Source organism: Serinus canaria, chromosome 1A (genome assembly GCF_022539315.1).
Source record: "Serinus canaria isolate serCan28SL12 chromosome 1A, serCan2020, whole genome shotgun sequence".
Classification (NCBI taxonomy): domain Eukaryota; kingdom Metazoa; phylum Chordata; class Aves; order Passeriformes; family Fringillidae; genus Serinus; species Serinus canaria.
In genome coordinates this window covers 56,734,903-56,761,776 of record NC_066314.1, presented here as the reverse complement: position 1 = coordinate 56,761,776, position 26,874 = coordinate 56,734,903, and the positions used below count along the sequence as shown (strand labels likewise).

Genomic DNA, 26,874 nt, shown 5'->3' with positions numbered 1-26,874 from the left:
GCTCATTAATGGTCTGAATAGCTGATTTGTCTGTGTCTTTTCTCCTTACCTGGAGGCTGGTGCTGTTGTCTGAAAATGGTGAATTGAAGAAGCCACTCACAATGCTCATGACAGGCTCAGTGACATATTTCTCCAGAGACGTGTCTGCGTGTTTACGATCTGTGGTTGTGTTACAAACCTGCAGGGAAGGAGGAGGAAACAACGAGATTTAGTTCTCCCCAATAAGCAAGCTTCATTATTTTGTATTTATCACAACACATCTGATATTTCTTCTTAAAGTAAAAACAAAGGATTTTTATATAGTATCTATCAGAGAAAACTATGTTAGAGTTGAAGCTGGATTTGTTATAGCTTATCTTTCTTCTTGGAGGTCCACCCTTCTCTTCTGAACTAGTTCTTTCTGGCTGCCTGCCTCTTCTTTCCCACACCATGAAGAAAAGATTCCCCTAAATCAGCACACTGCATTCCACTTACACATTTAGACAGATTCAAGAAGAAAATGGACCTTTCCTCCCATTGCAGGGCTGGTTGGAAGATGCTTCAGAGACAGATGAGACATAAACAACTCAGGTTAGAAAGATTTCATACAACATTTAGCTTCTCTCAACAATTAATCACCACAAATGGGTGGAAAAGGTGAAGCTCATTTGCAAGAAAAATGTTTAAAAGGAGGGAAGGAAGGGAAACAGCACACTCAATACCAACAGGCTTTAGGATGGTACTGGAAGAGAGGCAGCATTTCTTTGGGAAGCCACATGGGGAAAATACAGAAGCCAAGCTAAAACAATGAAAGAAGGGAATGGATGATATCAGGACAGCTCTGGAGCACAGAAGGATGATTGAATGGTGGGAGGAAGTGGGAAGATTTGTACAAAAGGTTCCTAAAGACTCCCTTTGGTACAACACTAAAAGTTTTGCTGCATAAAGATGTCACGCCTAAAGAAAGGGAAAAATTACTGGTGTGGATTACATCCTTCAGTATTTCCTTTATTTCTCTTCAACACTTCTGAACATCTATACAGAGTCATGTTGACTTTGCGTGTGTCAGTGTACACAGTGCTGAAAGGTGTCTAGAGAGAGCCAAAAATAGTGAGAAAAGCAAGACTGGACAAATAAGTAGTACAGAGTGTAGTTATACTACCTCTCCAACAGCCTTTAAATAAGCAGCTGTAGTCATGTTTAACAAGAAATGAAGGCAGAGCTGTTTACTCTTTTACCTATGCAAGCCAGAGATGACTGCAATGTTCTAGGGAATCTAAGCAAAAGCAGAATTTATTTTGTATACAAAAATCCCAGGGATAGGAGTCATTGCCATCTGTACGTTTAATATATAACCCCAAACCTGAGTGGCACACACTTAACATTACATCTCTTCAGGGATGGGGAGTCCAGAGAGGCTGACTGAATTGCTTAAGGTCACAGGGAAAAGTTGGTGACAGAAGCAGAGAGATAATCCACAGCACCTGAATCTCACACAGGGCAAAGATTCTCTCTAATTACACGCTGCCACTGTCACTACAAGACAGCAATTTCACCAGGAATGTTTTAAGGAAGTCTACTGGCATGACATCCAAAAGCACCTGTGTTCAGGGTATGCTGGAGCTCAAGGGAACACAGACACACCTTGGGTCTAGCACACAAAGATTGTCATGCAGTAGGCAGAGGAATAACCAAAGATAACTTCAGACCTAGACAAATGAGGCGTCTTGAGGAGTTTGCTTGTCTGCTGCTTATCTAAAATGTGTCAGATAAATCAGTCATACCTCCACAGAGTGCATTTTTTATCACCCCAGGAAAGATTTTGGTCAGAGAAGCAACAGTTGCTAAAATGAAACAGCAAACTTATCAGCCCTTCTGTTTTGGGGAAAGTGGAACACCACTACCAGCCCCAGTCCTTCTGAAGGTAAATGATTCAGTTAATAATCAAAACTTGTTTAATTTTTTTTTTTAAGAGATCATAGAGCTAAAAATCTCTGGAAGTTCTTTTGCTTTTAATTAATCTGCATGCCAATTTTGGCTGGAACCAGTAGCTCTGAGCTCAGCACTTGCAATCCCAATAGGAAGACAGGGAGCTGTGCAGTGCTAGCACAGTGAATGTAGAAATCACCAAAACTAAATTCCAGAACATTTTAAGCTTTCCCCTTCAGCTGCCTGAAAGGCAGAGTCATATGTGGGAATGCCACTCTGCTCAAACACTGGTCTGAAAATTTCCCAGCACAGAAGGAATTTGGAAATCCTCTCATTTGTTTTTATCCCTCTGCCCTTTGGGGATTGAAAGATCTTCCTCCGTGAAAGAAAAAAACAAAAACCTGAAATGCATGAAATGGAGACGAGGATTGAGAAAGCAGTGTTTAAAAACCCTTTAAGAGGCTTTGGGACCAAAACTCACATGAATAATACTTCAAAAATTCTGTGGAGAAAGCCAGGATGACTTTACAGCTGTCAGATCCTCGGCTCTTGTCTTTAATCCTGCTCAGACTACAGCTGCTGATTTACACAGGCTGGGCCACACACAGGAAAGGGAAGCCTTTCCTTCAGCAGCACCCCCTTTGCTCAGCACAAGGCTGTAAGTCACACCCAGCAGAAAGTAGGTTGGCAGAAGCTGTAGAAGCAGGGTGTCTTTGAAAGCACGACAGCTTTTGGCAAACCCAGTTTATACACGGATCCGCCTCGTGGCTGCTTTGCAATGTATCATGTTGTTGAAAGGAAAATGACAGCTGGGGACTAAATATTTCCTTCCTCAATCCAGAAACAGATTTTAAAAATCAGTTACTTTTTTTTTTTTTAAATATATATATATAGATATCTAAAACAGAAAGAATCCAACCTGAAGATAACACTCTCCGTCTTTCACCTTGGTGCTCTCCAATAACAGACTCAAAGCTCACAAACTCACCCACTGACAGGCATTTGTAGCAGTTAAAGAAAAGCATTTCCCCTTCCCCCATGCAAAAGCATCCCTTTTAGCTCACTGGAACACAGAGGATCAAAGGGCTCTTTTTCTAAATGCTTTGAAAGCTATTGTAACATCTTTCATGAGGCTGACAGCATTCTAACTGTCCTGATAGCTACAGAACGCTGATGTATTTATAACACTTGTGCTCTGCTGGGGCCTCAGAGCACCAAATCTGAACAAATACACTCCATAACCTGGAAAATACAACTATCCATGGCTGAAGAGCAGGACAGGCCAAAGCACTTCTGACACACTTGCAGGAGAGGAGAATAAACCTGCATTTTGCCAACAGCACCCACATACAAAACACGGCATTTCCCCTCATCACCTCTGAAGACCTGGGGTTTAATTTCTCTCAGGAGAGAGATGTTTAAAAACAAGCTCAGTGGTCACCAGCATCAGGACAAGCCTGGAGCATTTAGCACAGTGCCATTTGTCTCCAGGTTCATGAGAGGAAACCTGGACAGAGCTCTCTTTCTACTTGTCTGCTTCCAGCCCAGGGGCACAGAAAATTGGCCATGTTCAAGGGCTAGGGAGGAGGGATAGTCTGTTTGGAAAGTCAGGGTCAGGACATGTCAGAAAAGGGCAACCCAGAAAGGGAATTAATAGAAGAAATAACTTCTTGAGATAAAACCAGTAAGGTTAAAAGTCAGAACACTCTTCCAAGGATGTTTCTCATCTTAATTTTCAACCCAGGTTGTTTTTGTCCAGGAGGGCTTTCACTGTGTAACACAACCACAAAGACAAAGCAAAGAAAACAGGGTTTGTAGAGGACTAATTACTGCTCAAAATGGCTACCATCAAAAAAAGAGAGCACAAACATTCCTGCCTCAACCTGCTCCCAGGGAAAAAAAAAAAAAAAGGTTTAAAAAGAAAATACACCAAAAAAACCCACACACACATACACACCCCAAAAAAAAAAAAAAAAAAAAAAAAAAAAAAACCACAAAAAACCCAAACATATATAAGGTTTCTGTTTCACAGAAAAAATGAACAGGTCCCAGTAACTATTGCACAGCATAAGTCTTTGTGTTGCTTCTTCTTTTAGCCAAAAATCATTGTATTTTCTCCTAATAGGTCTCAAAGGAATTATTTTGTGGCACACTATTACTTTGGGGTCATTGTCTGCTGCAGGACCAAACTGAGATTCTTCACCTTTTTTGTTCATTTCAATGAAATGAAGAATGCAAGGAGTGAGAACTTAAGTATTATAAAATGTAATGGGCCATGGACTGGGAAAAACCCAAAAACCCATGGTTTTACTTCTTGAGCAGAAAGAGCAACACCATTGCTTGTCATTAACATTGTAATTATTGATAATTACAAGCATTAACCTCCTAGAAAAGGATATGTAGCACATGTAATCATTACATCATACTAGCTTCCCCTTGCAGCTCTGCTACTGTATTTTATCCCTGTGGAAGTCACAAGATTGCTTTTGTTTTCTGCCTTCAAAATCCCTGGGAACGAAGCTTAATTCAACTTGTAACTTAAAATTTACTTCAACAAGTACTGACACCAAGAGGCTCAGTGAGGACCACAGGAATGGCAGGCCTGTGGTACTGACTGTGCCCTGTCCCCTGGCAGCTGTAATTTATAGTTGAATTAGTATTCTGAGGGACCACAGTTCTACACCTGCCTTTCACATCGGCAATGAGAATGCAGTGACAGGAGAATGAAAGACAAAAACAGAGACTAAAGAAGGAACATGAGCCAGAGAAGATCTTGATCCCTGATCCTCACTATAACAACAGAATAAAGGAAGAGATTACAGATGGGGGTTTTTTTAGTCACCACTATAATGACATGTAATGCACCTTCCCAAAAGATGTATACAGGCTCTCACCCATGTACACATCCCCAGTTTCTTTGTAAGAAAAGAGAAAGGCACAGGTTCTAAGATGCCCTTTTAGAGAGAGAAGGCTACTAGTAATCAGCAGGTTAAATGTTGATAAAGATCATAGAAATGACTGTTTGTTAAACAAACAAACCAACTAACCACACTTATCCTATTGTCAACTTTGAATAAAAATAGTCAACAAAATAAAAGTTCACAAAAATAAAAAACAAACAAACCCTTACTGCCAGTTCAGTTGTCACCCATGAGCATTTTGTAATATTTAACACCTGGTGTAGCTTACCCTTGCCATATCAACAAGGAAGTTCTCAAAAAGTTTCCAGATATGGTTACTGGCATAGATTTCTTTCATTTCCACTTCAGTGTCCACGTAACAGTGGTTAACAAAATTAACATAGGCAATTTTCACCTGCAGGAACAGCAAAAACACAATCATATAAAATGGAACAGTAAAAACAATTAACATAAAGTTTTCTATCTGCAAAAATACTGAACAATAAAGATGAACCTTCCAGTACTAACAAACATTCATAACAATAATAATGCACATGTTTGGTTCTGAAGATTTAGAGAGAAGCTGGGCAACACATGCCTTAATGTGTTTACTGAAAGACCACAGGAAGAAAAATGAAAAGGTTTTGCAAACATGCTTACTCTAGTGACAAAACCCCCCCATGACAAACCAGTAATGATTCTGGTATTTAACTAATATTAAGACCAGCAAGGCCTGGCTCCAAAGCCAGAGGCTGTCAGAATGCAGGACACTCTGCACTTGCCAGTAGACTGTGGTAGGTTGAAGCCTTGTGACAGGCTTGCCAAATATAAAATAAAAAGTCTTTTGCAGAGCTGGGACTGAAGTCCCTGTATTTCCACAGTTCTAATGCAGCACTTGCATTTGGGATCTAAATGGCAGAGAAAGGTTGTGGCACACTGGGACTGCAGCAAAAGCAGCACAAGGCTTAGGAGGAGGACATGCCAGGACTCCTCTCTGGCATGACAAGTCTGAATGTGCACAGCATAAAAATGGATACCCAGTGCCCAAAAATGTATAGATTAAATATAAACATATGCATATGCACTGAAAATTTCTTAGCACGGTCAAGGGAGATGAGATAGTTCCATATGTTTAATGCAGTGAAGAAAAAACTCAGATCAGACCTTTAGGTTTCTTTTGTTTGGGATTTTTTTTCTAATTACCATCTGTTGAAATTACTGTTAAGGGGAACTTTTGGGCAAAGCAAACATATTTCTTTTTAGCAATAAGATCATTTGATCACAAGGGCAATTTTCATGGCACAGAGGGAGTTTTAACTCCTGCAGGCCCCAGTTCTGTTGCTTAGAGCCCCTTTTTTCTGCCAGGTAATATCACAGTTGTGCTTTAGCATGACACATGCAGAATTGTGCCTTTATCTGCAGTGAATAAAAATATTTGCCAGACTGCAATTGAGTTTAATAAAATGAGACTTCACCCAAATTCCCACTGACTTCAGCATGGACAGAATTTTATCTATCATTTCCAAGAAAATCAGGCAACGGCAAAACATTGGCTCAACCCAACATTCAGGTGGGTCTTCACAGTTTCAGCCAGAAGTTATGAGTGCATTAAACTCTGGCAGTGGCTGGACAAACCCAAAAGAAGGTGCCTGAAAAGCTGTCAAACAATGCATTATGGACAGTGAATGTTCTGTGATATAAATACTGTCTATCCTTTCTCACTTATTCACCTTAAGAAGCACCACCCATTTCCAGCCCATTCCCCGTGCATATATTCAACTTGTCAGTGCATTATAACAACAGAACATTGTCTGCTTTCTAAAAACTGCTAAGTCTGCTTCCTCCTTTGTGAGGAATCGTACCTCAGGAATGCAGTCATCATGGGTCACTACCCTGACAATATCATCCAGGGGCAGCAGTGAATTGCACTTGATCTCTGTGTACACATTCTTGCCCTCCGTGCAGGCGGCCAGCAGCTCCACCAGAGTGATGTGATAGGCCAAGGGCCCGCTCTCGTCCGCTCGGTCTCGCTCTGAACACATCATCTGGAGCAGCACTGGGAAGGATGCTCTGTCATTGTAGAATATCAGCACATCTTCACCACCATTTATCAGCTGAGAAAGAGAGCACAAGGTTCTGAGCACCCTGCACTGCAATCATTTTGGACTCAATGATTTTAAAGGTCTTTTCCAACCCAAATGATTCTGTGATTTTCTTAATGTCTTAATTTATCTCTAAGTATGCGAAGAGTCTCTAGCTAAAACCCAAACAACGAAACAAAATTTACTCTGATGCAGTTTGCCGAATGAACATGTCAAAACAATATTCCAGGCAAACTTCCGCTCTTATCAACATAGGTGCAAATCTGGAATAACTCACCAAGGAATGCAAGGTGAATTTGAGGTTTAAGTTCTGTGTAGCTCTGTTTTTACCTAAGACAGCATGCCATCCTTATTATTCCTACCATGTCAATGTTTGTGTGAAGTTAATTAATTACCCTCACCTCCTGCTAGGAGGCCAGGATGCATTATTATCCCTGTTTCATAGATAAGCACTTGAGGTGCAGTGAGATTAAATCTTCCATGCTGCTTCACACAAAAAGGCTGTGGCTCACCCAGAATTGCACCCAACTTTTCCCTACCCTTGCTCAGTATTGGAAACAAAGGGAGATTCTTCCCACCCTGTGCAAATCTGGCAGGTGGGTCATGACTTTGTCAGAGTCATTTCAGCACTTTCATTTAGCAGAAAACTGGTGTATGTGATAAATGTTTGATTCTGCCACAAGTGCTCTGCTCATCTCAAGAGGATCCAGAGCAGCGCTGGATGCTGGCAGCCCAATCTCAGCACATCTCACTGAAGAGCTTTGCTCTAACCCTGTTTGGAATCCTCTCTCCATCACTGTCCTTTGAAGCACAATCTACTCTCAGTGTAGGTAAAATAAGCTCCCACAAACCCCTGCTAGTACTGAACACACCCCGGCAGCTCAAAAATCACACTTATTTTGTGAGTTAGGCACTTGACCTATTCCAGTCCATATGTGACATGAAATCCCAGCTTACTCAATTCAAGGGTAGTCATAAAGGTTGCTGGAGCTGCTGAGAAATGGGAAAGCAGCAAGAACAGGAATTAAAATTAGTCTCCCAGAATGAAAAGTCAAGAAACATTTCATTACACTTTCCAGGGTTTCAACACTTCAAATTTTGAATTCACAGCATTTCTGTTTGTGCTTTCCCTGTTTCTTGCTTATTTTTACTTTGATGTTTGGCTGGAGTGAATTGTGAATTCAGTCTCTCCTGCAATTCTTATTTCTCATTTATCTTTGCGTTTCTACACTATTTCTATACCCACCACTTTTCAGACATTTTCTGGACAATCTACAGTACAGAAAAAAAAATAATTTAAAGGGATGAGAACTTAGGATAAAACAACCCAACAACATTTTCTGCCATTAAAGTATATTTTCAGCAAGTTTAGAATTCTATGGTAATATAATGAAGGATGTCCAGTATTGGAGCAGCTGTTGATACAGTGCAAAATATTACTCCAGAATACTACAGGTAACAGAAAACTCTGCTGCCACATTGATCTGGCCCAAAGTAAATTCTGTTTTCCCTTCTGTAATAATGTTTGCACTGACAGGCAGGGTTCTTCCAGGAACCTCAAAGCCTGCTTGTAATGAGAAAAAGTGCCGTAAGGAGCCTTTCACATTGGTAAACATCATTGCAGACATGGAGACCAAGGAGATGAGAACAAGGGAATCAGCCAGATTGGGGATGTCCAATAGATTTTATTACAGTATTCTCTTGCCATGGTGCTCCTTCATCTGCATGCACTTTCTAGAACATGTAAATATGAGGATTATCCCTGACTCCCAGTAAACGGGAATAAGCTACGATGTACTTCCCTTGGGAGAAAGAAAACACAGGAGGAGCTGAAGCAAGCTGTACAGTCATATTCTATCTTGTCTTGTGGTAAATTGTTTATGTGCCCCATCTGGAGGCACAGGAAAAGCTACAGCACTTGTTTAAGGTCACAAAGTACATCTGAGTTGTCTATAGAGAAACTGTCCCAACTCAGTGGCAAATTCCAGCCATTTGTTCCCTTTAGAGTGGATTGCCATTCAAGTGCCATTCAAGTTTCACAACTAGCATCCTTTTCAAAGAAATCATAATTACTTACCTGTAATTTCCTACTTTTTGAAAAACAGATCATTATCTTACCCTATTTCATCAAAACAGGTTTGCTCCCTCCCCCCGGGAAATTCCTGCAGGACTTATGATGTGAATGCTGTATCCAAGTTCATTTCTACTTTTGTCATGGAGTCAGCTTGAAAATGTAATATGACAGTTTATCTTTGTGCTGCTACATGTCAATAGCAAAATATATTGAAATTGAGAAAAATCTGAAAATTTTGTTTGATGATTAAAAAAAAATCTACAAGACCCTTCAGTGGAATCAGAAAAATCTAAAACCACAAAGGCAGAAGAAGTCTTTGCATTATGTAAATCAAAGGCTTGTAATTGATATTTCATGTTAAAATACTTCAGTCAAATTGAAAAGGTTGAGGTGAATTTCATTAAAGGTTATCCATGTAGGCAGGAGCTTTATTTTCTTAATTAGAAGTTTTTCCTCTTGTTGCTGAGGAATAAAATTTCAGTGGGATTTCGTTTTGTTCATACCACAAAAAACTAAAGCTTATCTCTGATTGCTTTGTGAAGATGCCTCTTAAAAAAACCAAACCAAGCCAAGAAAAAACACTTTGTAAAACAAATAAAAATGTTCCTTGGACTATAATCCAACCATGACTTTTCACCATATTCAACTTTACCCACTTACTAATCTCAAGGAACTGTTAACACAGTTACAGTTAAATGCACAAGTGTCTGCAAGTTGAAGACTTCATTTATCATGCTCACAATATATCAAATCCTAATAGCAAAGAAAGTCAATTAGGTATTTTCCTAGGAAATTTATTGGCATAAAGATTTTTCCACAAACAACTTGGTTGAATTTACTGGATCCAGCTAGTTAAAGCTAAAGAAGCTCTACTGACCCTCACAGAAATGCTCTGAACTGAACCAAAAAAACAAAAGAGGCAGAAACTAGGATTTAGAATTGCTACATGTTAAAAAAAAAAAAAAAAGGTCTACAACACTATTTAGACAAATCCATAGAGGTAAAAGCCTCTTGTATGGCAAACCCATGCCACAAGAGTGGGTAAAAGTGATCCTAAATTACATTATAGGAAAATAAAGGTTTATGTAACTCTCAGATTTCCATGCTACATCATCTACAAATAGACATCTCTGTATCACCATGCTAACACTCATGTTTTCTTTCTAGTAGTTATACAGATGGCCTTACAAAATTAGATCAAACTCCCGAAAATGTCTGCTAAAATATTCATTATTTGTGAAGGCGCTTAAAATTCTAAAGCGAGGATGCCATTATATCTCATTGGTATCAAGAGCAGGAAAAACAGCCTCAAAATACTCAAGTGATTAACATGTGAAGCCTTTGCTTACCTCTGTCATTACCATGTCCTGGCACTTTTTCACGTATTTGCCATCTGCTTTCACGATGGTCTGCAGGAATCGCAGGTACTCCACGTGCCGGCCGTGGGTCTCGATACAGTGCACAAAGTGCTGCACCACCCTCTCGCTGATCTCGTTGCACAGGAGGTAATTATTCATGAAGATGTGCCTCATGGTCTCTGCTTCCAGGAGCTGTACAGATCAAAAACAGCCTCATGAGCACGGCAGATCTGCTTTGAGACAGAGAGGCATGGGATTCTCAAGTAGAGGAAGGCTCACTGCTAAAGGGAAACTGGAGAAATCCTTTTCAGTGATCTCAGAGTCCCCCTTCCAGTTTTGAGGGGATTTCTCCACACTTCCCTATAAGTACAAAGAGTCCTAAAATGGGCATAAACCAAACCTGTGTCCATGTGGAATGTGAAGACACAAACACTACACTGCTAGAGCACTCTGCAAAAGCTTTGGAATATGAGGCACCTGAGACCACCCTGGCCCCACTCACCATCAAACTTTGCAATGAGGCCAGCAGATGAGATGCTGAGGTGCTCTAGCTCTCTCTGGGGCTCACAGAGGAGGCATTTCCAGCAGGTAAATCCCTGCAGATGCAGCCTGATGGTCTCAAAGAGAATGTCTCTTTTCACACTAACTGCAAAAGAAGCCTAGGGCTGTGTATCCATGAGCAGCATGGAACAAGAGGAACAGATCTGGAGCAAGAAGGGATTCTGCTGAGGACACAGCACCCAGACTTTGTGCATTCTTGGGGCTTTAGTTTTAGGTTGATCCCTTGGACTAAAGGCTCCTGAGGGTCAGGTGTGCTCCTAAAGTATACGTGTCTGTTTAGTGTCATCTGATAGGAATCCATGTTAAGTTTGCCCCACAATATTCACAAAAGCAAAATGACTTGTGGATGGATGATCAGGAAATCAGCTTTGAAAGAACAGAAATACAAGTGCAAGCTGGCTTCACACTGCACCCAAGTTAAGTGTCAGCATTGGACGTGATGGAATCCAGACTCTTGTTCCCACTGTGGTCAGCTCAGAGCTGCTCACTAATGTCACAAAAGAGCATAAATAAAAAAACAATGGAACAAATGTTCCTAAAGTGCACAGGCCAGGGTCTGTAATCCTCATACTCACAATCCCTTCTAATAAAAGTATATTTTGCTCAGTAGATCCACTGAGCAAGTGTCATTCTATATGAATATGTCTGTAAACACACACACAAATATATACAAAGGGACTGTGATAAAAATGTGTATTGTAAAGACAATTATTTAATAGAAGGTCAGACTTTATACTAGTTGAATCAAATGGGAGCATCATCAACAAAAATGTGTGAGTCTGATTCTGTTGTTACCCAAGGTTTATGACAGCAGTCACAGTACCCTCTACCTTGACTTTACAGTCCATCAGTGAGTGAGTCAGGATGAATAAAATCAGAGTCACGTTCAAGACAAGGATGAGACACACATTCATAGATCCTTCCAGTAAACCCGACAGGTTCCTTGGTTTTCATTTTTCACTTTTAAAATGGCAACATTAAGGCCAAAGAGATAAAAAGCAACACTAAGGGAAATGAGAGAGGGGAGGGGAGGCATAATTTAGTGAAATTATTTATTTAGCACTGGGATGTTTCAGCAAACCCAAATTTATTTCCAATTATCATATTCTATTTCAAATGAAATACTTACCCCTGGAGTTAAGAACAAGTTGAGATTTTTGTGGAGGAGAACTTGATTCTGAGGATTTCCTCGGCAGAAATTCTGAAGAAAAGTGTGGGCTAGATTCATAACTTCATTCATCTTTTCATCACTCTGCAGGAAGTAAGGACAAATGAAACCAGCTGGTTATAGCTAAACATAGGTGTTAAAACCACACAACATCAATTCAGCCAGGAATAAACCAATTCTCCTGAGCCTTTATAGGGCAGGAATTCTCCCTCTGGCAAAAGTAACTAATGCAGTTTCCTTCAGAGTCCATTAGCAGCTGTACATTACTCTGAATCAAACCATAGGGAATCATAGGTAGGAGCATAAAATCCAAGTAAGATTTCTTCTTGTGTGGTTATAATTTCCTAGTTTTAAAAAGTGCTAAGGTGCTTGATTTAAAAAAAAGCAAAACAAACCAAAAATGTCACTCTGCATTAGCTTTAAGCTTTGGCAAACATTTGGTTTTTCTACAGCTACATACAGAAACAGATGTATGTGTGCATACACATACTCCCACACAAATATATCTCCAGTTTCATCTCCATTTTATATTCCTCTCATGTAGTATCCTAAGTATGATTTGATGAACCACCTGTATGGACAAGCACTATTTTACTGACAACAGCTGAACCCAGTGTCTGTAATATAACACACAGGAAAACATAGCCCAGAAAATGTTTTACCTCCTGTCAGTGATTCCTAGAAGATCTAGAAAAATGTGCTCTTTCAAAGCCTATCTAGTTCATTAATTTGTATGCTTAATTCCATCAAATCAGTACCAAATAACTGTATCTTGTGAAAAAAAAAATAACACGTGGAACTAGGTTACAGATGTCCACCATAAAAACAAAGAAGTTATTTCAGATTTGATCTGTGAAAGCTTTTGGTCCTAAGGTTTGCCTACTTCAGGAATGGGTAGAGGAATGACAGCACTGTGACATCTAGGTACCCAAAGCAGTAAATATTAAATTTTAAATAAAACTGTGCAGGCAGCTGTATTTAAACTGAGCTCAAACTCACTATTCTGAAGGTAGAAAATGACATCATCATTTCATGCTTGTACCACCAGCTGACAATTCAGATTTTAAAAAATATTTCCATTGATTCTTGGGCCTGTCGAGGCCTTTCCCTTCCTTGAGTTTGTGTTCTCTACCACTAAAATTAGGAAAATAACCTTTTCATAGGGGATCTGCAGAAGGTCCAAGACCACCAAATGGGCGCCCATATTTTTCAGTAAACGCTGCTGTTGATTCCGACATTTTTTATTCTGAACACAAAGTTTGCTGAGTCGAATCAAAATCTATAAATTAAAAAAACAACAAATCAAACATTTAAATAAGCATGCAATCAAGAAAAGAAACCAGTCATGTCATACAAAACCAAAGACACTTTATTTCACAATAATTACGAAATCTACTAATCAACCAGGTATGTCAAGCAAGTTTCTTGGCAGATGTACCAACCTCTTTAACAATATTGTAGTTATTGCTTTTAATGCTGTCTATCTGGGGTTTTTTGGTCCCATCCTGTATTGGGCTCAAAATGTTTGATTCCTGTAATAAAGAACACATGACAAGTAGAGATTTATTGCAATTTCCTCAACATTAATTGATTGTATTTAATAGCAGCAAGTGACAAAGTATTACAGCAGCTCATAAGGAATTGATATAACACAGATAATAAAGAAAGATTCGTTTATTCTTTATCCAGTGAGTGACAGAATTTACATTCAAGTCTTTCCTCTGATTCAAATTTCCAATGTTATTTGAGGCAATTACTCTATGTCTTCATGTTTCTGATAATTCTGAAGGAGTACGTCCCTAAATCAGAGATTATGCACACCAAGGAATTTAAATACTGTGAGGAGATGTACCAAAAGTGTATTTCAGTAGTGACCAAATGTTCCAAAAATCCGTATTTACAGCTGGAAAGATTACAAAATCTGTGTATGTGAACACTAAAAAGTCTGGAGAAAGAGCTTAAGACAGCCTCTGCAGTTAAGCAGGTTATAGTTCTTAACAGGAACAAGCAGCATGTGGAAATTAGAGATGTTCCTCCCACAAAGGGGATTCTTCTGCCTGTATCTCTGGATGATGCAGGAAAAGATTTAAAAACAAATAGGAACCATATGTTAAACTGCACCATCAAGTCATGATGCTGTATGCTCTGGGCCCTGGCTCCTGGAAAGCCCCAGCTGGGTATGATAAATAAGAGAAATCAAGTCAGCAAGGAACTGCCAACACCCACGCACCTTTCCATGCATATCTCTCAATCAAAACATGGGAGAACATGTACACAAATACTGCCACTAAGAATACTGGCAGTGTTGGGGGTTTTTCTGCTGTCAGCTGTGCTAAGCCTTTCTTAACAGGAAACAAAAATAAATTGAAATATTGGACTTCAGATGCTGACGCTATAAAGCATGAAGAAAAAATCTAGCAGATCTTGAGACTGACTCACAGTATGACCACAAGGATGTAAACCAGTATAACAGCATTAAAAAAAAAAAAAAAAACCAAAAAAAAAAAACAGGTGCACTTCTGAGTTTCATTGTGTCCTCAAACTTCCTACTGTTTTAGAAAAGAGAAATACACTAAAACAAATATATGCATGCCAAGCTGAATGTTTATATGTCCTGAAACCTCTCTCTGAACTTCTTTAGCTGATGGTGAAATTCAAGAGTTCTATAAATCCCATCTGGTCCTAATTTCCAGAGAGGTAAGAACAGCTGCACCACTTGGCCATGGAAGCTGTTTATAAGAGTGTCAGCACTGCTGTTCAGTGCTGATCTATGTAACAACAGCAGATTTTATTTGGTTAGGTTTGTTAGTATGCAGGCTGCCATCTCTCTAGCTGTTTGAATCAATACTTTGGGAGATGTTTCAGGCTTTTTGCTATAATTAACCACTCTCCTCCATTCTGGGATTGTGGGTAAACGAAGATTAATTTACCTGTTAGTTTTATCAACATTCTTCCTTCATCAAAGTAGTTTTATAATCCATGTGAACTGTATGTCTTATCTGGAAGTACTGATCAGCATTAAACTGCTGAATCTATCCTTTCTCCTTACAAAATAAACAATTGTTTATTGAACCCATAAGAATATGCGAGGGATGTAGTTACCAAGAGATAATCACACCACTGGGATACCAAAGACACTCAGTTGCAGATCTGGCCTCATTATGCCCCATGATAGACACTCCCTGTCACACTTTTCCACAGGGGACAGGCAGGCATAGAGATCTCAGGGAGAAAGGTTCTCACCTGAGTACCCCACCTTAAGGAAATTGTATTTTCTGAAAGAGACTACTCCCTCTACCCATAAAATTCCTGGAATAACATTTCATCAGTCTTAGATCCTTTCTTGCTAGCTGCCAGTGGAGACAGCTTCCAGCATTCAGTCTGAGCAGTCTCCCTCCTCCCAGCAGGACAGCAGTGCAAGGCACATGTCTGTGTCCCCATGGCACAGCTTTGCCCTCCACAGGCAGGAATTCCCTCCAGGGGAATGAGGGACACACACAGAATTCTCAGTTCACAACCTCAACCTTTGTGATGTGTGTTCAGACATTCCCAGAACTAAAGCAAGGTGCCACAGACCAGAAAAGAAAGGACATAAGGGAACACCAGGTGCTTACAAGTGCTGAAAGACTTGAAACCTCACTGAACTTTCTCAGCAGATGGAAAAGATGAGGAATTTTATAATGCCACTGCAGTCCATTCCAGCTTCACCTTAAAGTCCTTTAACTGAGCCTGTTTCTCTTTCTCAGAGCTGCATTTCTGGTGCTACACAACCAAACATCCTCCAGGGACCAGACAATAAAACTCACTTTCCATGGTCTGTGGTATCTACACAGACCCAGAACACCCTTCCTAGAGAGAACCAAGTGAACAGGCTTTATCTGATTTCCCCTTCTCAAGCAGGGCTCTTATGTGAGCTCAAGTTCAGCATTTCTTCCTAACCCTATTGGTGTCTAATTTATGTCTGAAATAACTCTTTCCAACTCTGATCTCCAGTCCCTATCCAGACAGTCCTTCATGGATGTAAGATTTGCCATTTTTCATGTGGAGAACTCTGGATACTTTTATACGAGCAAGGCCTTTTTTCTACAAATCCTATTTCTGGAGTCATATGACTTAAAAAAAAAAAAAAAAAGAAAGAAAGGCTCATAGGTTATGACAGTAAGGTGAAAAACAATTACCTAGGAAGACTCAGAAAAAAAAATGGTAATTTTAAACTCTTATGTACACCTTTCAGTAGGCTTCATGTGACAACAGAAACTTGGGTTTAAGAGAAGAGTGTTCTGGAGTGTCATTTAAGTCCTTGTGCACACTTTAATGTTGTTTGGGAAAAATTAAACACAGGTAAATGAGGCATATTCCCTAAAGACCTAGAGGTACATCCAGCTCTGAATACCCAGTATCCATTCCAAGGAAGCATGGATCTCATGGGATTTTTGTCTGCTTAAAGCTAGCCACCTGCTTCACACATTGCAGATTATGGCCAACATCACACCTCCTACATCTGATTTAAGACCTCAAAGAGAGTACTGACTACCTAATGTTACTTTTTTGCCAGGTAAAAACACCTCTTCAGGTTAAAGAAGAATTTAGCAAGGGTAAAAAAAGATGGACAAGATTCTGAGCTATTGTAACCTGGCACAGCTCTCAGGGAATTACCAGCAGATGATCTAACCAGCAGACTACATATTACTGCTCTGATACAATAATCTCTCTGATCTGCCAGAGATAATATTGTGCATCTACTGAAGCACTGCTAATCCATACAGACCCACAGGTGCCTCATGGCAAAAAAACCCTCAAACTATCCCACTGAGAGGTGACTCTGTTTCAAACACATTGTTTTGTCCCCTTTTCCTGGAGTTCCTTTGCTATCAAGGCTACCCATAGGAATAAATTACACTTTAAAAACTTAGTATAGCTTAAAAACTTTGTAATCCTGACATAATTCTATTTTCTGTTTCCCTATTACCTTTTCAATTCATTAAATACATAAAGAAACTTTTTTTTTCCTTCTAGAGCTGTGCTTGAGGAAAGAAAGAAGGAAATACCACATAAGCTTCAACTCCAGATTCCTCCCTAATTTTGACACCACTAAAGATGTGGTATCATAACATCAGCTAAGCTAGATCAGAGAAAGGGTAGGACCTACACTGTTGCAAGAATTTGGGATTCTTCCTTGAAGTGTTGGATTTGCCCCTGCATGAAGCCACCAAAAATCTGCTTCCCCATCTAAAAGGCCATGTGTGTGTCACAGATATTTGCAAGCACCCTCTCTCTTCTCCACGGCTCCAGCTTTTTTTCCTAATGTGTGGCCTCCACAACATTGTATAATCTCTATTTGGCTTTCTACTTCCCTGGGAGCTTCCTTACCCATCTTTCCCGGCACCAGGAAAGAGAACAAGGAAAATGCTGTGTCAGAAATCACAGCTCTTCATCTCTCCCCACCTCCTCTGATGAAAAGGGAAAAGTGGGAATAAATATTGGTGGAAAAGCTTGCTCTATCTACTCTTACGGCACAAACCTCAATCACAGCAACACTTTGTGTTTTCTTAAAAGCTCATGCTGGAGATAAATGATTAAATGGTGACCTCAGTTTGCACTGAAAAGCAAAATTTAAAAAATCCAAACAATGAAATCTTTAAAAAAAGAGGTCTTCATACTCCTAGATTCAAGTTCTACATCCAATCAGAGTATATCCTGAGAAAATGCTATGACAAGGGCCAAAGAAACTAAAACATTAGTTCACCTACAAAATCTCAACATTCTTAGGTCAGTCTTGTGTGGTGAAGAGTGGAATTACTTATAATGTTTGCAAACATGGGTGTGACTGTGCTCCTCTCCCTTAGTTGCAGGACACTGTCTACTCCTCTTTTATTCCAGAAAGTCAATCCAACTGCCAGCAGACAATTCCCAGATTATTTTCAGGGTGCTGCTGCACACTGTGGCTTGCACCCAGAAAGGAAGGCAGCTCTGTGACCTAAGAATGCAGTTCCTGAAAGCATCAGGAGAGAATATTGAATACATTGATAACACAAGTGTTATTTTCTTTTCTGTCAGTTCCTAAAGCTCAGCCAGAACACTTCACATTCTCACATTGCTTAACCAGACCACGATTTTGCAGTTGTTCATGAAACTACCTATCAGTATTGAAACAGCAAAGGCTTTAAACCCACCTCCATCGGCTCTTCTCCCCCCTTGGTTTGATTGTCCCCCACCTCTCCACTCTCATAATTGCTGCTCTTCTCAACCCACAATTCGGATTTTTCTACAGTCAGACGTAGTTGGTCAAGATCAGCCTTGATTTGCTTGTAGTTATCCACATCTTGATTGGACACCAGCAACTGAACCTGGAAATGGAGAAAATTGTGAAGCTGTTACAGCAGAAGCACCAGCACTTATGGCCAGGTAATTTTCTTGACAGTTCCCATTCTAAGCCTCTTTCCAGGTGGCTTGTGCAACCTTCCCTGTGCAATTCAAACATGGCACAATGCAGCCTTTTAGCCCCCATTTATCAAAAACCTTGAGCAGAGCCTGAAGCTGCAGTTGCCTAAAACAGGTTTGTTAAAACATTCACGACATCCTCTCACCTTCTTGAGTACACTGCAAAGCATTTTCAGCATGGGCAGATTTACAGGCTCCTGAGTTCTGTGCAGAGTGAGCTCTGATGCACTGACCATGATCCTCATGGCATTATAAAATACAGTTACACACTATTAAAGCAATAGATACAAATACCTACTGCTTTAGCACTGTACTTCAGAAGGGAAAAAAAAAGGATGGTACGACAAGGGATCAGGGCATCCAAAGAAAAGTCAGAATGGCCAGCAATTTTAATGACCTCCTACACCACCATAATCAAATATTGAAAAATAACAGACTTTCACACTGTTAGGCCAGCTTAGAGAAACTTCTCTGAATATAGCTGACAAACTGACTTTCAGGTTCATGGAATTTCTCACCGTCTGAGTGGATGCCACTTATTAAGATTAATCTCATTTTTTCCTTTTCCTGTACTGCTCAAATTATCTGGGTTTTTCACTGTTATGTGTAGTTCTTGATTTAGCATGACCTACACATTTTCTTTCTTTGTAACACTCTCTGTTCTCCAAAGATTATTAATGAAGGTAATATGCCAAAAAACTATCAGCAATCTTTACAGTAAATTAATAAACACACTTAAGAAATCATACTCATGTAAAAGATTAGGGTCACTGACAACACTGATGTTGTTTTTAAAACCACATTACATCCAGGCAAATATTCACTATTTTGTAATATGAAGTTTTTGTCATAATAATCGCTCTTGGCTTGGCAAAACCTTCTTATATTACAGAATTTATGAATGCTGCTCAGTTGCAGGCATTCTTATTCCACGTGCTCTACAATCTTTTTTGTTTATTTCTCCATTAGCCTTTTCCCTCCTTCACAAAAACACATTAAGCAACTCAGTCCTTGCTTACCTGGGAATAACAGCTATTTATGCAACTAACCAGCACAGCCTAGCTTTAAATACCTGGTGGGAGGCCATTATGCTGCACAACAAAAACATTAAACAAAAGCTTTTCAGGTCTTTATCATTCATCTGTTTGCACAGGAGAGAAACCTCCCTACCTTACATAACGATGAGACAACACACTACCCAGCTCCTGCAATAAGCATCAGATGTTCTTATCAACATATGTTATAAAGGCTTATGTAACAGAGGCATCTCTGTCCTGCAGCCCCATGACATCAGATCTCCCTGTCCTAATCCACAGACACATGGAGTCTGCACATGCACCGCTGCCAGAGGGACAGAAAAAAAGCTGAAAACAGGCTTGGCTCTATCCCTGCCTTCCTGCTTCTTGGGCATAGCGGTATCAGGCAGGGGAGCCCCGTGCAAAGACACCTGAACTGGAATTAGAAATACCAGGTGAATAACAAAATAACAATACCCAGCCTAAGAGGCCCTGAAGACAAAGAAGTCTCACTGCTGACACGGGGACGCTGCTTGCCAAACACGAGGCACTTGCTCTGTCCCTGAGGGATCCCTGTGAGAGGCTCACCATAGACCTATGCTTTCCCAAATGGATGCAGTGCCAGAAATAACAATTTCTGGGGGGCACAGAAGTATAACATATACCAGCACATCCAGCCAAAGAGGTCTGCTGATACTTGACCTCTGAGGAAATAACACTGTCATGCAACAAACAGCAATTTAAGTAGCAGAACAGCCTTTGGGAAGGCTCCCTGCATTCAATTTCTTGGGATAACACTCAGCCCATCCATACCTGTTTGAATGCTTGCAGAACTTCTGCTCTCTGGCTGAAGTGCTTGAAGAGCAGATGCAGAGCCCCTGAGAGCAATGGGGGGTAGTCATGCATGATGAGGTGAATGAGGACCCGTAAAAAAGTTCTGCCCCCTTCGTCATCCAGCTGAACTGCATTCTTCTCCTTTCTGCAACAGATATGGGGAGAAAGGACCAAATAAAGTAAAGTAAATAAGAAAAAATAAAAGCTCATGAGATAAATATGTCTCTATATACAATCTTCACTTGACAGAGATCTTAAAATCAAAATAAATACACTGCAGGAAGGAAATTATAAATATGACTTTAATGTATTTTACAAGGACTTCTCTCCTACAGTTATTGCAGCAATCTTATAGCATAATGGACACTATGGGGCAGAAGTAAGCATCTATGAAATGTGTCAAACATTGTGATTAAAATCTATATTCTAAAAGCATTCATTTATGTCATGGATAAGTTGAGCCAGGTTCATCCCCAATCCAAATTAAACGAAGTAAACTGCATTTCCTCAGACATTAATTTGACTCCTTCCTTTTCACTCCTTCCCTTTTCAGCTGCTATTAAAATTTCATTTAAGAAAAAAGAAGATCCAAAATAGCAAGAATTGCCAAAAGCATCATATTTCTGGAATCATATTCATAATGTGGAACGGCAGAAAGCAGATTTACACTTAACATATCAAAGCAGAAATAATGTTTCCAAGAAACCATTCGGTCTCTCTGTTCATTTTAAAGATGCAGATGCCAAGGGCTGTGTGTTGTTTTACATTATGGGAGTTCAGGAGAGGTCTGGAGGCATTGCTTCTGCTGGTAAAGATTGAGAATGCATGAGGGACTGAGAGAGGAAAGATCACAGTGCCCACATTGCAGATCCTTCTCCTTAGCTCCAAGAAAAACTTTAAAGTCTACGGCCTTGTCTAAATGGAATTAATTTTTTACTGGTATAATTATAATTATACCCATAAAATTAAACCAATATAGTGATAATGGTAATAACTCTCCAGCGTGAGTGTCTTCCATGGGTTACTTTTTTCTGTTCACTGCACAGCTGAAATTCCTTCCAAAACTCTGCAAGCATAAATTGTGATGTACAGGCCTCTGGTGGACCAGGAGATCATGGCAAGTGGTCCACTCCTGACTGAGGAGGCACAGGAAAGATTACTGTTAGCACAATGTTCCCAAGGAGTTTGAACACCAAGTGCAATGACAACAGGTCATGCAATCTATGAGAAATCCTGAGGGCCAACAGCAAGCTGCTGATCCAGGAAATTTGGGGCTGTAGCCATGAGACACACCAGAAAAAGAGTGGCTTTTCAGCACCCGTGTGAGGCATTAAAAGATAAATAGAAAATTAGTGTGGTTTAGCCCAAAACACCTGTACACCATTCCCCAGCTGCCTTTGGGAACATGACAAAAACTTTCTACCAACTCTCTTACAACTAAGAGGGTGCTCATAGCCAATCCCACAGCCATCCAGGCCAACTGGGCTGTTTGCTTGATTGAAATCCAGGTCTTTTCCTGGCACGTTTCTGTTCAAGTATGGCTTATGCAACTAACAAGCAGGCAAAGGAAGAGAAAGGGCTATAAAAATAAGCACAGAATTAACAGAGATCGGCCATGAGAAATATTGACATGAACAAAAAGATATATAAATATACATAGAGGTAAAACTTCAGAGAATATACCTGCCAGCAAACATGGTTTCAGCCTGAGCTGCAATTTCATCTATGTCAGGAACAATTGCTGGGGAAAAAAATCAGAAGAAAAATTTGAAGGAAAAAAAAAAGAAAGAAAAAAAAAAAGAAAGCCAATGATCATCATTTAATCTGCACAGCAAAATGGAATTCTGTTCCTCTTTAAAGCAGATGGTATCAAGTAAAGGTCTAACTAGTCATTCTCCAACTACGCAAAATTTGCTTTCTCCAAGAGTAGCACAGAACAAACAGGATATGGGGCAGAGGTAAATTTTGTACTACTATTCCTGAGGAAGAGAATTGTAGTGATGAGCCAAAGCCACAGGGTGCTAGGAGCTGTACTAGCCACCAGCAGTGACCCACAAATGATGCAGACTGTCAAACTTTTACATTTTTTCTTACATTTTCTTCTTTTTTCTTGAGCCAACCCCAGCAAAGCACATACATGAACATTAGAGTATTTACCATAAACCCAGTTATTTGCCACACCATCAATTTGCTTTAGAATGGCTTTAAATATAACTTGTTACTTAAGACCTGTATCATACACATGCCCACCTCCAACTAGAGCAATTCGCCCCTACTTGCAGATATTCACACAGACCTTTTGAGCACTTGTGTGTGCATGGGAAGGCTCCCTGGAAAGCCAAAAGATTCCTGTACCATGTTCACCTCACTTAAACCTGTCCTCATCCATCCCCAACCATTATCCACTTACCACCATGCAGTGTTTTGGGAAGAGCACAGATAAATTAACAAAACATCACAGTGGGGAAAACTGAATCACTTTTTTGTTAGAGGAGGAGGACAGGCCAGCAAAAAACTTTATGGAATGCCTTAATTTTTTCTTTATTTTTCACAAATTTTTGAACTTGCAGTAGGCTGTGTCTTTCTGCTGCAGTTGAGCTCAGTGTTTGCAGTTGCCTACTCAGAATTACTTTGCACTGAAAGAAAATAGCAAGGTTTACCTGAGGCAGTCCCTGGTGTGTCAGGTGGGGATGATGTAGAGCAGTCAACATTTTCAGTGTTTTCCCCAAACTCTCTCTTATAGATAGATAGCATGTAGGATATTCTGTAGTCCAGTCTAACACTGAGAATAAACTAAAAGAAAAAAAAAAGTGAAGCAAATTAATTTTACTATGAAAAAACAATCCAATACATCCACCAATTTTCTGTGATTCCTTTCTTTACCCTGCCCATCCTGAGACATGCTGAACTCTGCCCTATGGATTGCTTGAGTAGGACTGGGTGTGTGCAGGGGCTCCAACACACTGCCTTGTCCTCACTGCCTACAAGCCAGATCAGAACCTTCAAACCCCCGCTGACATCAATTATTTCATATTTCAGCTGCACTTCCAATGCCCTGTGGAGTGGAATAGAGAGCAAGCACAACAGGCTCAAGGCTCACCTTCTCAGATATCTGAAAAATTCCTTTTTGTTCCTCAGCTGTGGAAGAGGAAACTCATACAGGAAAAATTCTAATTCAGACCTGGAAGTGGTGTTTTTATATTGGAATAGTGAGGAAAATAACTAGGCTGGAAGCATTAGTATCAAATTAAGGGCTGACACTTGTACACACATGGATACTTCTTACCCACAGGAAATGCAAGCATGTAATCAAACACCTTTAAGATTATTTAACATATTTTACAATCAGTGTGGATGAAAGACATATGCTGAGTTTCCAAGGCTGAGGTGACAGGTGATTTGAAAGGTGAGTTAGCAAATGGTGGCAACCTGTTTCTTTCATCTACAGCTAAAGCCAAGTATGCTTCCCAGACCCACTGTGATAGGATTTCTCTAATTTGGTTTCATTATTCAGTTGCCCCAGAATTGTACAGGCAAGATTTTTAAAAATAAAGATTTCCCAAGTCCATGCATAGTCAAGTAAGTCTATCAGACCATCTGTTTAATTCTGGCTGAAGGCAGAATAGAAATCATAAGTTAAACAGTCTTTACTTAAAGCAATAGGAAGATATGTTGAGAATTAAATTACTATAAACTGAAATATTTCTGAGACTAGAATGGCTTTAATCACCATTGTACTTGCTTTGCAAGTTAGTACAATAAATCTAAAATATTCTCACTCACTGTTGAGGCTAATAACGCAGTAATGAAAGGTAACATGATTTAAATTAATCCTTCCTCATTGCATTTAAAACTGAATTATTTTGTATTTCTTGTGGGCTAAGATCATATATATGCACATTTACTGGGATTCACCCAGCATATGACAACTCACTTATCTGAAGTAATTTGACCATGTGACCAATCCTTTAATACCAAACCACAGATTAAGTAAGAAATTAGGATTAAATGCTCTTCAATCCTGAGTGCTCTTACAATGAATGTGCTGAGAAAAAGGAAAGGATGAGACAACATGCAATTCCCTCAGGGAATGCACAGGACAAGGTCCTGGAATCATCCTCCTAGAGACTGACCAGTAAAGCAGGAAAGTATGGAGAGAAATTCAGTCATACAAACAAGGAAAATGAAAAGCAATACACGTGAATGGTGTTATTTAGGTCATTTAATTTTGTAACACTGTTTTTCACTGTAAATTTTAAACTAAAGGAGGCCTAGAACCAAAGAATGCAGTATTGAGTATATTCTAACAATTGATAGCCTTTCAGATGACAAGTAATTAGAGTCATCTAAATAATTTATGAGCAGTCAGAACAAATGGAATCCCTCAAAAGTGACATTGTTACCAACAAATCCAGAGAATTTATAGAAAACACTGAAACATTCCTTCAGGGCCCAAGCACTGCAGAAAGCAGGATTCAGTACACAGAGCAAGCGTGTGCCACTTCACTTATTAACAGCATCAAGTGAAAACTGCATCTAAGGAAGCAGGCTGGTGTCACCTAGATTGTCACATCAGCTGGGAGAAAATCACAGCAGCCCACAGACTGTTCTCAGCCCAACAGTAGGAATCTGAAATGCATTAATTGTACCAAAAGTGCACAGCCTCCCACAACTTCAGTGGGGCCACGGCCAATTCTGCCCTTTATCCAACTACTGCAACAGAGGGGTCAAATGCTTAAATCAAGCAACCACCCAGTGTTAAGTGTGTGAAAGAAACTGGAAACAGACACACTGTGTTCAGGAAACATTAGTGAGGCAGATTGGACAAGTTGTCATTGCAGTCACAGAGAGAAAGTTTCTGCAGTATCCTGTTCCTTCAAAAGTGCAGCTAGTACAACAGGGTGAGGACCACAACCGTGCAATTGTTCACACAGAGGACTAGCCTTCCTCATATCAAGGAGGTATTTCTACAATGAGCAGCCCAGTGAAGAGTAAGAATGTGGGTAACAGAACTGGCCACTCTGTGAGTAAAGAACTGTGAAATGACTGCTGTGCAAAATACCACCCCTCATTATTACCTGCAAAATCTCAATGATTTTCAATTTGGTGTCCATAACAATCACATCTTCACTGTCTGCAGTGCTGGCTTGCTTGCTTGGGTGAATACTTGGCTGTATATCAGGAGTACTGATGGGAAACACAGACCCTCTGCTCAGCACCATTTGGGTCATCATCTCTCCTACCCCATGGATGGTCCTCATGACGTTGTTCCCTGTGCATTAAACAAAAACAGACACATTTCCTAGGACTAAAGCACATTTACAGTACTGTATATCACACATACACCCAGGCTGTCAAACCCCTTTCCAGTCTCAAAAGGCATATTGAAAAAGAAGCCCTCAGCTCCTGAGCTCATTCAAATTACCCAATTAGGCAAAAGTTTTCTATGCTGATTTTCCAAGATATCATTTCTTGCAGGTCAACAGATGGTAAATATGCCAAAAGATTTCCAGAGTTCTGTTAACATGCTCAACAAATGATAAAAAGTAGAACTAAAGAAATCTCACCCATTCCTTTGCCTGTAGGTGTATTATCCACATCCAAGATAATTTCTTAAAGAGGTTTAACTTTTCTTCAGAATATTTGCAAACTGAGTGTTGCATATCCAGTATTATAGAACAACCCTAGGCAAGCAATTCCAGTACCTGACTATGCTTATCGTTAGAAAACTTTTATTGGTATTTTATGAATATCATCTATTGCTGCAATTTGGAGACACATGGGTGGAGTTTTGGATGTCAAACTGAAGGAGAGTCAAGAGATGAGGTTGTGCCAGTCTCTTTGTTTGGTTCAAATGACAGGGCACAACCCAAACCCAATTGACACAACCAGCCAACCATCTCCCTTCAAAATGAAGTCCCAGGAGAATGCCAGGCTTGAAGGCTGTCCCGAAGGTCAAACTGGTATCTGTAATCACAGTGCCTTTTGTAAGTTAGTCATGAGGGAAAAAATTACTTTACACTTATGTGGTAAAACCTTTATCCAGGTTGCAATGGTACACTGAAAAATCTACCAAGAAATACCATTTGTTCCCACAGATTATACTGGTCTTTGTAGTGAATTTTGATGGGAAAAACATCTCAGTGAATCAGTGGCTTCCTTGCAAAGGTAGCACAAGAAAGTGTGAGAATATTGTGCTACCTACAGACATGAATCAGTTTCCTTTCTTGCAAAACACAGATAGGAAGGAATGGAGGAAAGGAAAGGAATGACAGCATCTCTTCACAGGAAGAGTGCCAGGACCTAGGCTACACTAAAGGCAAGGAAAAGACTGAAGGAAATGTAGCTTGGCTGAGAAAAGCCTGAATAGTTCTTGTCTGTCCTTTAGCACACTTTAATCACCAAGCCACAGCAAAGCTTTACTCACAGTGAAGAAACCCTCTTCCCAGATAATCTCCTGTAAAAGCCAAGGCTAGATTTTATTTTGTTGGCAAAATCCTCCTCTTATTCCC

The 26,874-nt window shown here is 39.9% G+C and overlaps 1 protein-coding gene across 1 annotated transcript in view; it reads right to left on the bottom strand.

Annotated features, from left to right (window-relative positions):
- Positions 1 to 26,874, bottom strand: part of ITPR2 (inositol 1,4,5-trisphosphate receptor type 2) — a 242,864-nt gene that overhangs the window by 125,868 nt on the left and 90,122 nt on the right. Inside the window, exons 22-33 of the mRNA XM_018918626.3 lie at positions 25,441 to 25,634; positions 23,023 to 23,155; positions 22,046 to 22,103; positions 20,342 to 20,507; positions 18,245 to 18,418; positions 13,514 to 13,603; positions 13,225 to 13,350; positions 12,033 to 12,155; positions 10,334 to 10,534; positions 6,671 to 6,922; positions 5,098 to 5,223; positions 50 to 178 (exon numbers count right to left, since the gene is read on the bottom strand). Of these exons, the coding sequence (XP_018774171.1) occupies positions 50 to 178; positions 5,098 to 5,223; positions 6,671 to 6,922; positions 10,334 to 10,534; positions 12,033 to 12,155; positions 13,225 to 13,350; positions 13,514 to 13,603; positions 18,245 to 18,418; positions 20,342 to 20,507; positions 22,046 to 22,103; positions 23,023 to 23,155; positions 25,441 to 25,634 (1,772 nt within the window). The remainder of the gene's footprint in view (positions 1 to 49; positions 179 to 5,097; positions 5,224 to 6,670; positions 6,923 to 10,333; positions 10,535 to 12,032; positions 12,156 to 13,224; positions 13,351 to 13,513; positions 13,604 to 18,244; positions 18,419 to 20,341; positions 20,508 to 22,045; positions 22,104 to 23,022; positions 23,156 to 25,440; positions 25,635 to 26,874) is intronic.